The 15,204-nt window shown below is 44.7% G+C and overlaps 1 protein-coding gene across 1 annotated transcript in view; it reads right to left on the bottom strand.

Annotated features, from left to right (window-relative positions):
* atp10a (ATPase phospholipid transporting 10A) overlaps window positions 1-15,204 on the bottom strand; it is a 193,140-nt gene that overhangs the window by 70,154 nt on the left and 107,782 nt on the right. The window contains 2 exon segments of the mRNA XM_061887950.1: window positions 4,919-5,045; window positions 5,287-5,390. Coding sequence (XP_061743934.1) covers window positions 4,919-5,045; window positions 5,287-5,390 — 231 coding nt within the window.

The following is a 15,204-nucleotide window of genomic DNA, read 5'->3' as shown; positions in this document are numbered from 1 at the left end:
AGCATTCAATCAGAAATTATTGTGAGGTTTTGTATTAGTGTTCCTAAAAATAGACACCGAATTTTTCGGAGTATAAGTCGCTCCGGAGTATAATTCGCACCTGCCGAAAACGCATAATAAAGAAGGAAAAAAACATATATAAGTCACACTGGAGTATAAGTCGCATTTTTGGGGGAAATTTATTCGATAAAACCCAACGCCAAGAATAGACATTTGAAAGGCAATTTAAAATCAAAGCTGCAAGCAGCAATGGACGGGACTGCTTTGGCTGCTGCCCCCGTGACCCGAGCCCAAATAAGCGGTCACATACTGGGAGCGGTAGGGAAAAAAACTAAAAAAAAAAAACGTCTAGCTCTCTGTGTGAGCGCACGGCGGCCATCTTAGAAATGTTTTCAAGCGCAGCGGTTCTTTGAAGGCTAATAAAATCAAAATCGGACCATTCATTGTCTTTACCGTAGCATAAAAAGTGCAGATACGCCACAACAGTCAGGCACCCAAAATAAAGACTCGACATACAAAGAAATTCAATCGGAGCAGAAACATAGGAGGAAATGGGATAAAAACCCGATGCTAACCGCCCGTTGAAAATACATGGGTACGGCTAGTAGCTACTATTAGCAAACAGATAGACGTACCAAGTCGGCGTAATATCTTAACATCGACAAACTCGATGGTGGTCGGCACCTATAAGTTTACAATTAGTTGTAAAATGTTGGACGGTTGCTTTTATGATATGCAGGAAAACGACAACTTTAAAACATACCGGCTTAGCTACGGCACTTGGCAGCCATCTTGGTATAGACCAGGGGTGCCCACACTTTTTCTGCAGGCGAGCTACTTTTCAATTGACCAACTCGAGGGGATCTACCTCATTTATATATATCATTTATATTTATTTATTTATGAAAGAGACATTTTTGTAAACAAGTTAAATGTGTTTAATGATAATACAAGCATGTGTAACACATATAGATGTCTTTCTTTCACGAAGACAAGAATATATGTTGGTGTATTACCTGATTCTGATGACTTGCATTGATTGGAATCAGACAGTAATGATGATAACGCCCACATTTTCAAATGGAGGAGAAAAAAAGTTGTCCTTTCTGTACAATACCACATGAAAGTGGTTGGTTTTTGGCATCTAATTCATCCAGCTTCCATACACTTTACAAGAAAAACATTGGCGGCAAATTCCGTAGCTTGCTTGATTGACATTCACGGCACCCGAGGGTCTTGTGAGATGACGCTGGCTGCTGCCAGTTCATTATTATGAAAAAATGACAGAGAGGAAGGCCAGAAACACTTTTTATTTCAACAGACTTTTGCGCCGTCCCTTCCGTCAAAACTCTAAAGGCCAACTGCACATTTCCTATCTTCACAATAAAAGCCCTGCTTCATGCTGCCTGCGCTAACAAAATAAGAGTCTCGGAAAGCTGGCGTGCACAAGTGATGTGCACGCCAGCTTTCTGAGGGATCGCTTGTGCACGCCAGTTTTCCGAGACTCTGTATTTAGTTAGCGCAGGCAGCATGAAGCAGGGCCTTTATTGTGAAGATAGGAAATGTGCAGTCGGCCTTTAGAGTTTTGACGGAAGGTACGGCGCGAGAGTCTGTTGAAATAAAAAGTGTTTCTCGCCTTCCTCTCGGTCATATTTTCATAATAATGATCTTGCAGCAGCCAGCGTCATCTCACAAGACCCTCCGGTACCGTGAATGTCATTTAAGTGACGTCTTGGTGAAGATTGATGATCACTAATTTTTAGGTCTATTTTTTTTAAAAGCCTGGCTGGAGATCGACTGACACACCCCCCGCGGTCGACTGGTAGCTAGCGATCGACGTAATGGGCACCCCTGGTATAGACGATCACAGCCCCTCCCTCATGAATGTCGTAGCGTGCGCACCAGCAGCAGACGGTACGGACAAAAAACAAAATAAAACGTCTCCCTCACTGTGTCTGCGCACGGCGGCCATCTTTGAAATGTTTTTCAGCGCAGCAGTTCTTTGCAGGCTGATAAAATCAAAACCGTAGCAGTAATAAAAACTCTTTCATCAACTTTTAATCAGAAGGGTTCAATCTCTCTCCTGTGGTAGTTTGAATCAGACACGACAAATGTGCTCGGAGGAGATAATGTTTGAAAAAAGGTGACGGGTTTTTACAAAACTTTTGTTTTGAAGCGGGAATTGCAAACTTTCTGTTGATTTCTGCTGAAGGATGCCAGTAAATGAAATCTAGGTCTGAGTGAGACCTACATAGAGGTTTTAGTTTCATGTCGCTACGACATCCCTACTGGAAGTTAAAGGCAGTTTTGTCTGTGTTTTCTTCCTAGGGAGCGCTAGAGCGCAATTTTTAGTTTTGGGGTTAGGTTTTTGGATTAAATCGCAATGTTTGCCAGTCCTGATGTGTGTGTCAAATTTGGTGAGTTTTGAACCATGTTAAGGGGTTCAAATTACAGCTCAAAGCTGCAGAATATTAATAATAAAGAAAGTATTAAACGCTAGATATTCAATAGGGTCCTCTATCCTAGAGACATTCGGTCTCTAATAAATAAAGAATAGTAAACAACAGGCTGAATAAGAGTACGTTATATGACACATAAATAACCAACTGAGAAGGTGCCTGGTATGTTAACGTAACATATTATGGTAAGAGTCATTCATCCATCCATCCATTTTCTACCGCTTATTCCCTTTCGGGGTCGCGGGGGGCGCTGGCGCCTATCTCAGCTACAATCGGGCGGAAGGCGGGGTACACCCTGGACAAGTCGCCACCTCATCGCAGGGCCAACACAGATAGACAGACAACATTCACACTCACATTCACACACTAGGGCCAATTTAGTGTTGCCAATCAACCTATCCCCAGGTGCATGTCTTTGGAAGTGGGAGGAAGCCGGAGTACCCGGAGGGAACCCACGCATTCACGGGGAGAACATGCAAACTCCACACAGAAAGATCCCGAGCCTGGATTTGAACCCAGGACTGCAGGACCTTCGTATTGTGAGGCAGACGCACTAACCCCTCTGCCACCGTGAAGCCCGTAAGAGTCATTCAAATAACTAACATATAGAACATGCTATACGTTTACCAAACAATCTGTCACTCCTAATTGCTAAATCCGCTGAAATCTTATACGTCTAGTCTCTTACGTGAATCCATCCATCCATCAATCATCCTCCGCTTATCCAAGGTCGGGTCGCGGGGGCAACAGCCTAAGCAGGGAAGCCCAGACTTCCCTCTCCCCAGCCACTTCGTCCAGCTCTTCCCGGGGGATCCCGAGGCGTTCACATAGTCTTACGTGAATGAGCTAAATCATTTTATTTGATATTTTACGGTAATGTGTTAATAATTTCACACATGAGGCCAAACTATGATGAAAACTGCGACTTATAGTCCGAAAAATACGGTATACCGGCCCCCAGAAACATTTTTTTCCTCTAAACGTGGCCCCCGAGTCCAAATAATTGCCCAGGCCTGCTCTAACCACATTGAATATAAGTTGAAAATCATTGTATTCCCTTTTTATTTACACAACGTGTCAACTTCCCTGGTTTTGGGTTTTGTATATTGGTATCGTTTTATTGCCCGGCCCTAGACAAGAGTACAGAAAATTGGTAGCGTTGAGTACTGGTATAGATTCCCAAGTTCAAATGTGAAAGGTATGTCCCTAAAACCGCTATGTTGAGGGTAGGAATGGGGCTATGGACATTGTTGACTTACCCAGGAGCTGGAGGTTGGTCTCCAGTTCAAATGTGAAAGGTATGTCCCTAAAACCGCTACGTTGAGGGTAGGAATGGGGCTATGGACATTGTTGACTTACCCAGGAGCTGGAGGTTGGTCTCCAGTTCAAATGTGAAAGGTATGTCCCTAAAACTGCTATGTTGAGGGTAGGAATGGGGCTATGGACATTGTTGACTTACCCAGGAGCTGGAGGTTGGTCTCCAGTTCAAATGTGAAAGGTATGTCCCTAAAACTGCTATGTTGAGGGTAGGAATGGGGCTATGGACATTGTTGACTTACCCAGGAGCTGGAAGTTGGTCTCCAGTTCAAATGTGAAAGGTATGTCCCTAAAACCGCTATGTTGAGGGTAGGAATGGGGCTATGGACATTGTTGACTTACCCAGGAGCTGGAGGTTGGTCTCCAGTTCAAATGTGAAAGGTATGTCCCTAAAACCGCTATGTTGAGGGTAGGAATGGGGCTATGGACATTGTTGACTTACCCAGGAGCTGGAGGTTGGTCTCCAGTTCAAATGTGAAAGGTATGTCCCTAAAACCGCTATGTTGAGGGTAGGAATGGGGCTATGGACATTGTTGACTTACCCAGGAGCTGGAAGTTGGTCTCCAGTTCAAATGTGAAAGGTATGTCCCTAAAACCGCTATGTTGAGGGTAGGAATGGGGCTATGGACATTGTTGACTTACCCAGGAGCTGGAGGTTGGTCTCCAGTTCAAATGTGAAAGGTATGTCCCTAAAACCGCTATGTTGAGGGTAGGAATGGGGCTATGGACATTGTTGACTTACCCAGGAGCTGGAGGTTGGTCTCCAGTTCAAATGTGAAAGGTATGTCCCTAAAACCGCTATGTTGAGGGTAGGAATGGGGCTATGGACATTGTTGACTTACCCAGGAGCTGGAGGTTGGTCTCCAGTTCAAATGTGAAAGGTATGTCCCTAAAACCGCTATGTTGAGGGTAGGAATGGGGCTATGGACATTGTTGACTTACCCAGGAGCTGGAGGTTGGTCTCCAGTTCAAATGTGAAAGGTATGTCCCTAAAACCGCTATGTTGAGGGTAGGAATGGGGCTATGGACATTGTTGACTTACCCAGGAGCTGGAAGTTGGTCTCCAGTTCAAATGTGAAAGGTATGTCCCTAAAACCGCTATGTTGAGGGTAGGAATGGGGCTATGGACATTGTTGACTTACCCAGGAGCTGGAGGTTGGTCTCCAGGCGCGCCGCCGACTCAAACAGCAGCTCCTCCCGTCCCTGGATGGCCGTCTCCGCCTCTAGGTGGCGCTGCAGCCAGCAGGAGTACTCCTCCTTAGTGAGGACCTGGCGTGGGAAACACGGAACAGACCGAGGGAAGAATCTGTGCAAGCGGGCAAAGACGGCGGTCTAACGGCGGCACTCTGCCAGTGGCTTTCTCGCCCGGGCGCTAATAAGCGTGTGGGGGAAAGTGGCACACAGATTGCGGCTGAGTCACGGAGAACTGGCGCTTTCCCCGTGCCGTCGTCTGCTCCAAAGTCAGGTGGCCCAGACGGACGGGGAAAGTCTTCCCACGCCGCTTCGTTACCTTTTTAGCAATGCAGAGCGTGCGGAGGCCGTCTGCGGCGTACAGGTTCAGGTAGTTCTGGGTCCTGTAAATGATCTTCTTCTGACGCTTTCCTTTGGAGTCGCCTTGGGAAAACAGAGGAGGACAACTGTGAGGAGGGTCGAGCATGGCTGCTGCATGAGCGCTCGATGAGTCCGATCCGAAAAAGTATTGTGCATGACACCTACACCAGCCAAATAGCGGGGGGGCCGAGCTGTGACGTACTAACAGCTTGCCGACGCCCCCATGATGAAGGCAAATAACACAAAGCTGTTAACCAGGGTTGGGCAATATATCGATATACTCGATATATAGTGGATTTGTCTCTGTGCGATATAGAAAATGACTATATTAAGGTAACGTGTGGAGTTCCGTTTACTCGACCCTCTCCCTGGGAAACTGATCAAGGAGCCCTTTGTATTATTAGGTCCATCAGTGCTAAATATTATAAACTTATCACTCTCCTCGGGCACTGTTCCCCTAGCATTCAAAAAAGCGGTTATTCATCCTCTTCTTAAAAGACCTAACCTCGATCCTGACCTCATGGTAAACTACCGACCGGTGTCTCACCTTCCCTTTATTTCAAAAATCCTTGAAAAAATTGTTGCGGAGCAGTTAAATGAACACTTAGCGTCTAACAATCTATGTGAAACCTTTCAATCCGGTTTCAGGGCAAATCACTCCACGGAGACAGCCCTCGCAAAAATGACTAATGATCTATTGCTAACGATGGATTCTGATGCGTCATCTATGTTGCTGCTCCTCGATCTTAGCGCTGCTTTCGATACCGTCGATCATAATATTTTATTAGAACGTATCAAAACACGAATTGGTATGTCAGACTTAGCCCTGTCTTGGTTTAACTCTTATCTTACTGATAGGATGCAGTGTGTCTCCCATAACAATGTGACCTCGGACTACGTTAAGGTAACGTGTGGAGTTCCCCAGGGTTCGGTCCTTGGCCCTGCACTCTTCAGCATCTACATGCTGCCGCTAGGTGACATCATACGCAAATATGTTGTTAGCTTTCACTGTTATGCTGATGTACATGCTCCTAAAGCTGACCAACACGCCGGATTGTAGTCAGCTGGAGGCGTGTCCTCATGAAATTAAACAATGGATGTCCGCTAACAACTGGGTTCTATTAACACTGACACGATTGTATATACGGCGGATACTGCCCTCCAAAATAGTTTCTCTCGTTTTGAGGAAATAACATTAGAGGAATTGTTACAACGTGTAAATGGAATAAAACAAACAACATGTTTACTTGACCCTCTCCCTGGGAAACTGATCAAGGAGCCCTTTGTATCATTAGGTCCATCAGTGCTAAATATTATAAACTTATCACTCTCCTCGGGCACTGTTCCCCTAGCATTCAAAAAAGCGGTTATTCATCCTCTTCTTAAAAGACCTAACCTCGATCCTGACCTCATGGTAAACTACCGACCGGTGTCTCACCTTCCCTTTATTTCAAAAATCCTTGAAAAAATTGTTGCGGAGCAGTTAAATGAACACTTAGCGTCTAACAATCTATGTGAAACCTTTCAATCCGGTTTCAGGGCAAATCACTCCACGGAGACAGCCCTCGCAAAAATGACTAATGATCTATTGCTAACGATGGATTCTGATGCGTCATCTATGTTGCTACTCCTCGATCTTAGCGCTGCTTTCGATACCGTCGATCATAATATTTTATTAGAACGTATCAAAACACGAATTGGTATGTCAGACTTAGCCCTGTCTTGGTTTAACTCTTATCTTACTGATAGGATGCAGTGCGTCTCCCATAACAATGTGACCTCGGACTACGTTAAGGTAACGTGTGGAGTTCCCCAGGGTTCGGTCCTTGGCCCTGCACTCTTTAGCAACTACATGCTGCCGCTAGGTGACATCATACGCAAATATGTTGTTAGCTTTCACTGTTATGCTGATGACACCCAACTCTACATGCCCCTAAAGCTGACCAACACGCCGGATTGTAGTCAGCTGGAGGCGTGTCTTTATGAAATTAAACAATGGATGTCCGCTAACTTTTTGCAACTCAACGCCAAAAAAAACGGAAATACTGATTATCGGTCCTGCTAGACACCGACCTCTATTTAATAATACAACTTTAACATTTGACAACCAAACAATTAAATGAGGAGACTCGGTAAAGAATCTGGGTATTATCTTCGACCCAACTCTCTCCTTTGAGTCACACATTAAGAATGTTACTAAAACAGCCTTCTTTCATCTCCGTAATATCGCTAAAATTCGCTTCATTTTGTCCACTAGTGACGCCGAGATCATTATCCATGCGTTTTATATATATATATATATATATATATATATATAAATACATACTGTTGTGATCAAATTTATTCAACCCCCACACAATTTTGGTGTTTTAGCAAGTTGGACATTTATTCCGTAGTTTGTTTATAGTCATATCAAATAAAGATGTGTCAAATAGACAAATGCAACTTAAATTGTAACACTGTATTATACAAAATACCAAAAAAGGACATTTTTCCTAATATCTCATTGACAAAATGATTCAACCCCCTAGTTCCATGCATCTTTAGTACTTAGTAGAACACCCTTTGGCAGTAATGACATCCTTCAAAGGTGATACATAACCGGACACAATCTTCTTGCAAGCATCTACAGTATTTTAGCCCATTCCTCTTGGGCAAAGGCCTCCAGTTCTTTCATATTCTTGGGCTTGTGTGCTGCAACTGCCTTCTTCAAGTCCCACCACAGGTTTTCTATAGGATTTAGGTCTGGCGACTGTGAAGGCCACTCCAGAGTCTTCCAGCCCTTCTTCTGCAACCACTCTGATGTTGATTTGGAGGTATGCTTGGGATCCTTGTCCTGTTGGAAGGTCCAACGTCTCCCAAGCCTCAGCTTCGTCACTGACTTCATGACATTTGCAGTTAATAAATCCTGGTAAGAAATAGAATTCATAATGTCTTGAACGCACTGGAGATTCCCGGTAACTGAGGCAGAGAAACAGCCCTAGAGCATGATTGACCCCCCCACCATGCTTAACAGTAGGCAAGGTGTTCTTCTCTTTGTAAGCTTCATTTTTTCTCCTCCAGACATAACGTTGATTCATAGGCCCAAAGAGTTCCAATTTTGTCTCATCACTCCATAGAACAGTTTCCCAAAACCTTTGGGGTTTGTCCAGATGATTTTTGGCATACTAGAGTCTATTTTCTTGTGCCTGGTAGTCAGAAGTGGGGTGCGCCTGGGAGTTCTGGCATGGAGGCCTTCATCTCGTAGTGCGCGCCTTATTGTCTGGGACGAAACCTGCGTTCCCCCCTCTGCAATGTCCTGTTGTAGTTCCTCAGCTGTTACCCGGGGGTTTTTTACCACTGTACGCACACAGCATCCTCTTTCTACCACGCCCAGGTAGTGTTTCCACTGTGCCTTTAGCTTTAAACTTGCAAATTATGCTCCCAACTGTGTCTCTTGGAATGTGTAATGTCTTTGCTATTTTCTTATATCCATAACCTTTCTTATGAAGAGAAATGACCTCCTCTCTTGACTTCTTTGACAACTCCCTGGACTTCACCATGTTACAAATACACCATTGACCATCTACAAGAAGCTGAGCGTCACAGTCTTTTTCAATCAGTTTCATTGTTGCTCGTTATGGTTCTAATCACATCTACAGGTGTTTTCAACACCTGATTGAAAAGAACTTATTCAAATTCTGTTCTTAAGAGTTATGATCTTCAAGGGGTTGAATAATTTTGTCAATGAGATATTAAGAAAAATGCCCTTTTTTGGTATTTTGTAAAATACAGTGTTACAATTTAAGTTGCATTTGTCTATTTGACACATCTTTATATATATATATATATATATATGTATATATATATATATATATATATATATATATATATATATATACACATATATATATATACATATACACTCTACACACACACATACATATACACATTGACAAACACCGTTTCCATATGAGTTGGGAATTTGTGTTAGATGTAAATATAAACGGAAAACAATGATTTGTGAATCATTTTCAACCCATATTCAGTTGAATATGCTATAAAGACAACATATTTGATGTTTAAAATTAAAATACCTATTTTTTTTTTTTTTGCAAAGAATTATTAACTTCAGAATTTGATGCCAGCAACACGTGACAAAGAAGTTGGGAACGGTGGCAATAAACACTGTTAAAGTTGAGGACTGCTCATCAAACACTTATTTGGAACATCCCACAGGTGTGCAGGCTAATTGGGAACAGGTGGGTGCCATGATTGGGTGTAAAAACAGCTTCCCAAAATATGCTCAGTCTTTCACAAGAAAGGATGGGGCGAGGTACACCCCTTTGTCCACAACTGCATGAGCAAATAGTCAAACAGTTTAAGAACAACGTTTCTCAAAGTGCAATTGCAAGAAATTTAAGGATTTCAACATCTACGGTCCATAATATCATCAAAAGGTTAAGAGAATCTGGAGAAATCACTCCATGTAAGCGGCATGGCCGGAAACCAACATTGAATGACCGTGACCTTCGATCTCTCAGACGGCACTGTATCAAAAACCGACATCAATCTCTAAAGGATATCACCACATGGGCTCAGGAACACTTCAGAAAACCACTGTCACTAAATACAGTTTGTCGCTACATCTGTAAGTGCAAGTTAAAACTCTACTATGCAAAGCGAAAGCCATCTATCAACAACATCCAGAAACGCCGCCGGCTTCTCTAGCCCCGAGATCATCTAAGATGGACTGATGCTAAGTGGAAAAGTGGTATGTGGTCTGACGAGTCCACATTTGAAATTGTTTTTGGAAATATTCGACATCGTGTCATCCGGACCAAAGGGGAAGCGAACCATCCAGACTGTTATCGACGCAAAGTTCAAAAGCCAGCATCTGTGATGGTATGGGGGTGCATTAGTGCCCAAGACATGGGTAACTTACACATCTGTGAGGGCACCATTAATGCTGAAAGGTACATACAGGTTTTGGAACAACATATGCTGCCAACCAAGCGCAGTCTTTTTCATGGACGCCCCTGCTTATTTCAGCAAGACAATGCCAAGCCACATTCAGTACGTGTTACAACAGCGTGGCTTCGTAAAAAAAGAGTGCGGGTACTTTCCTGGCCTGCCTACAGTCCAGACCTGTCTCCCATGGAAAATGTGTGGCGCATTATGAAGCGTAAAATACGACAGCGGAGACCCCTGACTGTTGAACGACTGAAGCTCTACATAAAACAAGAATGGGAAAAAAATCCACTTTTAAGCTTCAACAATTAGTTTCCTCAGTTCCCAAACGTTTATTGAGTGTTGTTAAAAAAAAAAAAAGGTGATGTAACACAGTGGTGAACATGCCCTTTCCCAACTACTTTGACAAGTGCTGCGGCCATGAAATTTTAAATTAATTATTATTTGCTAAAAAAAATTAAGTTTATGAGTTTGAACATCAAATATCTTGTCTTTGAAGTGCATTCAATTGAATATGGGTTGAAAAGGATTTGCAAATCATTGTATTCTGTTTATATTTACATCTAACACTATTTCCCAACTCATATGGAAACAGGGTTTGTATATATATATATATATATATATATATATATATATATATATATATATATATATATATATATATATATATATATAATATATGGCTCTTGCATGCTTTGATTTTTCAGTGTGTGGCACTCAGTGGAAAAAGTTTGGACACCGGGTCGGCTTGGTACCGTTCCCTGGTTAGGCCACCAACCACAAACCTGCCGCCACAAATAAATTGTTGTTGTGTGGTAAACAATGCAACACCTCCTTTTAGAGTCGCCATCAATCTCCTGTATATGGCAGGGGTGCCCATTACGTCGATCGCGAGCTACCAGTCGACCGCGGGGGGTGTGTCAGTCGATCTCCAGCCAGGCTTTCAAAAAAAATAGACCTAAAAATTAGTGATCATCAATCTTCACCAAGACGTCACTTAAATGACATTCACGGTACCGGAGGGTCTTGTGAGATGACGCTGGCTGCTGCAAGATCATTATTATGAAAATATGACCGAGAGGAAGGCGAGAAACACTTTTTATTTCAACATACTCTCGCGCCGTACCTTCCGTCAAAACTCTAAAGGCCGACTGCACACTTCCTATCTTCACAATAAAAGCCCTGCTTCATGCTGCCTGCGCTAACTAAATACAGAGTCTCGGAAAACTGGCGTGCACAAGCGATCCCTCAGAAAGCTGGCGTGCACATCACTTGTGCACGCCAGCTTTCCGAGACTCTTATTTTGTTAGCGCAGGCAGCATGAAGCAGGGCTTTTATTGTGAAGATAGGAAATGTGCAGTCGGCCTTTAGAGTTTTGACGGAAGGGACGGCGCGAAAGTCTGTTGAAATAAAAAGTGTTTCTCGCCTACCTCTCTGTCATTTTTTCATAATAATGAACTGGCAGCAGCCAGCGTCATCTCACAAGACCCTCGGGTGCCGTGAATGTCAACCAAGCAAGCTACGGAATTTGCCGCCAATGTTTTTCTTGTAAAGTGTATGGAAGCTGGATGAATTAGATGCCAGAAACCAACCACTTTCATGTGGTATTGTACAGAAAGGACAACTTTTTTTCGCCTCCATTTGAAAATGTGGGCGTTATCATCATTACTGTCTGATTCCAATCAATGCAAGTCATCAGAATCAGGTAATACACCAACTTATATTCTTGTCTTCGTGAAAGAAAGACATCTATATGTGTTACACATGCTTGTATTATCCTTAAACACATTTAACTTGTTTACAAAAATGTCTCTTTCATAAATAAATAAATATAAATGATATATATAAATGAGGTAGATCCCCTCGAGTTGGTCGATTGAAAAGTAGCTCGCCTGCAGAAAAAGTGTGGGCACCCCTGGCTTATATGGTATATCAGAGCAAATGACCTCTGAAGGTCCCTAATTAGCATTAGGTCAATTAAATGTTGTTGTTGTGAAAATGATGCGTGGCAGCTTCTCGCTAATTATTGCCTGCTTCCAATTGCCAGCAGGCCTCTTTGTCCAGGAATAATGACATCATTCTTGTGATCAGTTCCAGATTTATATGACTTCTTGTTGCAGGTTGTGAATGCAGCCATTCATGGAGGGGCCGCCTCGCAGGTCTCAGTGACTGCCGAGCGCCCGGCGTGATACAAAAGTAGCCAGTTGTACACGGGGACACACCCTGGCGCCTGCTGAAGCCTCCGTGCCGGGACAGGGTGGAGTAACGGGACCGTCACTTCACCAGCGACGCCCCGGGGGTTGTATTTCCGTGGAAAACCAAGAAAATAAGGCGGATCACAAACTTCCTCGAGAGAAGGTTTTAACACCAACAACTAGGCTGCTCCTCCATGACTGCAGGACATGGTTTTACAACATATAACTGTTAGCATGCCAAACTTTTAAGCTAATTTGACATTTTTTATTTGGCGGACTTTATAGCCGTTCAACTATGAGCAGGTTGCCCAACCTTTTACCACTGAGTGCCACAGACTAACAATTCAAAGGATGCGGGGGCCATTTAGTTAGTTTTCCCCTTCACAACCATCCATTTTCTTCCGCTTATCCAAGGTCGGGTCACGGGGGCAGCAGCCTAAGCAGAGAAGCACAGACTTCCCTCTCCCCGGCCACTTTGTCCAGCTCCTACCGGGGGATCCCGAGACATTCCCAGGCCAGCCGGGAGACATAGTGAAGTGAAGTGAATTATATTTATATAGCGCTTTTCTCGGCTTCACGGTGGCAGAGGGGTTAGTGCGTCTGCCTCACAATACGAAGGTCCTGCAGTCCTGGGTTCAAATCCAGGCTCGGGATCTTTCTGTGTGGAGTTTGCATGTTCTCCCCGTGAATGCGTGGGTTCCCTCCGGGTACTCCGGCTTCCTCCCACTTCCAAAGACATGCACCTGGGGATAGGTTGATTGGCAACACTAAATTGGCCCTAGTGTGAGAATGTGAGTGTGAATGTTGTCTGTCTATCTGTGTTGGCCCTGCGATGAGGTGGCGACTTGTCCAGGGTGTACCCCGCCTGCCGCCCGATTGTAGCTGAGATAGGCGCCAGCGCCCCCCCGCGACCCCACAAGGGAATAAGCGGTAGAAAATGGATGGATGGGTAGCGCTTTCCTCAAGTGACTCAAAGCGCTTTACATAGTGAAACCCAATATCTATGTTACATTTTTAAACCAGTGTGGGTGGCACTGGGAGCAGGTGGGTAAAGTGTCATGCCCAAGGACTAGGTTGGCAGAAGCGGGGATTGAACCTGGAACCCTCAAGTTGCTGGCACGGCTACTCTACCAACCGAGCTATAGTCTTTTCAACGTGTCCTGGGTTTTCCCCGTGGCCTCCTGCCGGTCGGACGTGCCCTAAACACCTCCCTAGGGAGGCGTTCGGGTGAACCGAACCACCTCATCTGGCGCCTCTCGATGTGAAGGAGCAGCGGCTATACTTTGAGTTCCTCCCGGATGAAAGAGCTTCTCACCCTAACTCTAAGGGAGAGCCCCGCCACCAAACAGAGGGAGCTCATTTCGGCCGCTTGTACCTGTGATCTTGTCCTTTCGGTCATGACCCAAAGCTCATGACCATAGGTGAGGATGGGAACATAGATCGACTGGTAAATTGAGAGCTTTGCCTTCCGGCTCAGCTTCTTATTCACAACAGCGGATCGATACAGCGTCCGCATTACTGAAGACGCCGCACCGATCCGCCTGTCGATTTCACGATCAATCAATCAATCAATCATCCATCCATCCATCCATCATCTTCCGCTTATCCGAGGTCGGGTCGCGGGGGCAACAGCCTAAGCAGGGAAACCCAGACTTCCCTCTCCCCAGCCACTTCGTCTAGCTCTTCCCGGGGGATCCCGAGGCGTTCCCAGGCCAGCCGGGAGACATAGTCTTCCCAACGTGTCCTGGGTCTTCCCCGTGGCCTCCTACCGGTTGGACGTGCCCTAAACACCTCCCTAGGGAGGCGTTCGGGTGGCATCCTGACCAGATGCCCGAACCACCTCATCTGGCTCCTCTCGATGTGGAGGAGCAGCGGCTTTACTTTGAGTTCCTCCCGGATGGCAGAGCTTCTCACCCTATCTCTAAGGGAGAGCCCTGGAAACTCATTTGGGCCGCTTGTACCCGTGATCTTATCCTTTCGGTCATGACCCAAAGCTCATGACCATAGGTGAGGATGGGAACGTAGATCGACCGGTAAATTGAGAGCTTTGCCTTCCGGCTCAGCTCCTTCTTCACCACAATGGATCGGTACAACGTCCGCAGTACTGAAGACGCCGCACCGATCCGCCTGTCGATCTCACGATTCACTCTTCCCTCACTCGTGAACAAGACTCCTAGGTACTTGAACTCCTCCACTTGGGGCAGGGTCTCCTCCCCAACCCGGAGATGGCATTCCACCCTCAATCAATGTTTACTTATCCATCCATCCATCCATTTCTACCGCTTATTCCCTTTCGGGGTCGCGCCTATCTCAGCTACAATCGGGCGGAAGGCAGGGTACAATGTTTACTTATATAGCCCTAAATCACTAGTGCCTCAAAGGGTCCTTTGAGGCACACATTAAAAGCGTTACTAAAACGGCCTTCTTTCATCTCCGTAATATCGCTAAAATTCGCTCCATTCTGTCCACTAAAGACGCTGAGATCATTATCCATGCGTGTGTTACGTCTCGTCTCGATTACTGTAACATATTATTTTCGGGTCTCCCCATGTCTAGCATTAAAAGATTACAGTTGGTACAAAATGCGGCTGCTAGACTTTTGACAAGAACAAGAAAGTTTGATCACATTACGCCTGTACTGGCTCACCTGCACTGGCTTCCTGTGCACTTAAGATGTGACTTTAAGGTTTTACTACTTACGTATAAAATACTACACGGTCTAGCTCCAGCCT

The sequence above is a fragment of the Nerophis ophidion genome, linkage group LG26 (genome assembly GCF_033978795.1).
Source record: "Nerophis ophidion isolate RoL-2023_Sa linkage group LG26, RoL_Noph_v1.0, whole genome shotgun sequence".
Lineage (NCBI taxonomy): Eukaryota > Metazoa > Chordata > Actinopteri > Syngnathiformes > Syngnathidae > Nerophis > Nerophis ophidion.
The sequence above is the reverse complement of the archived record's forward strand: the minus strand, read 5'-3'. Positions and strand labels throughout refer to the sequence as shown.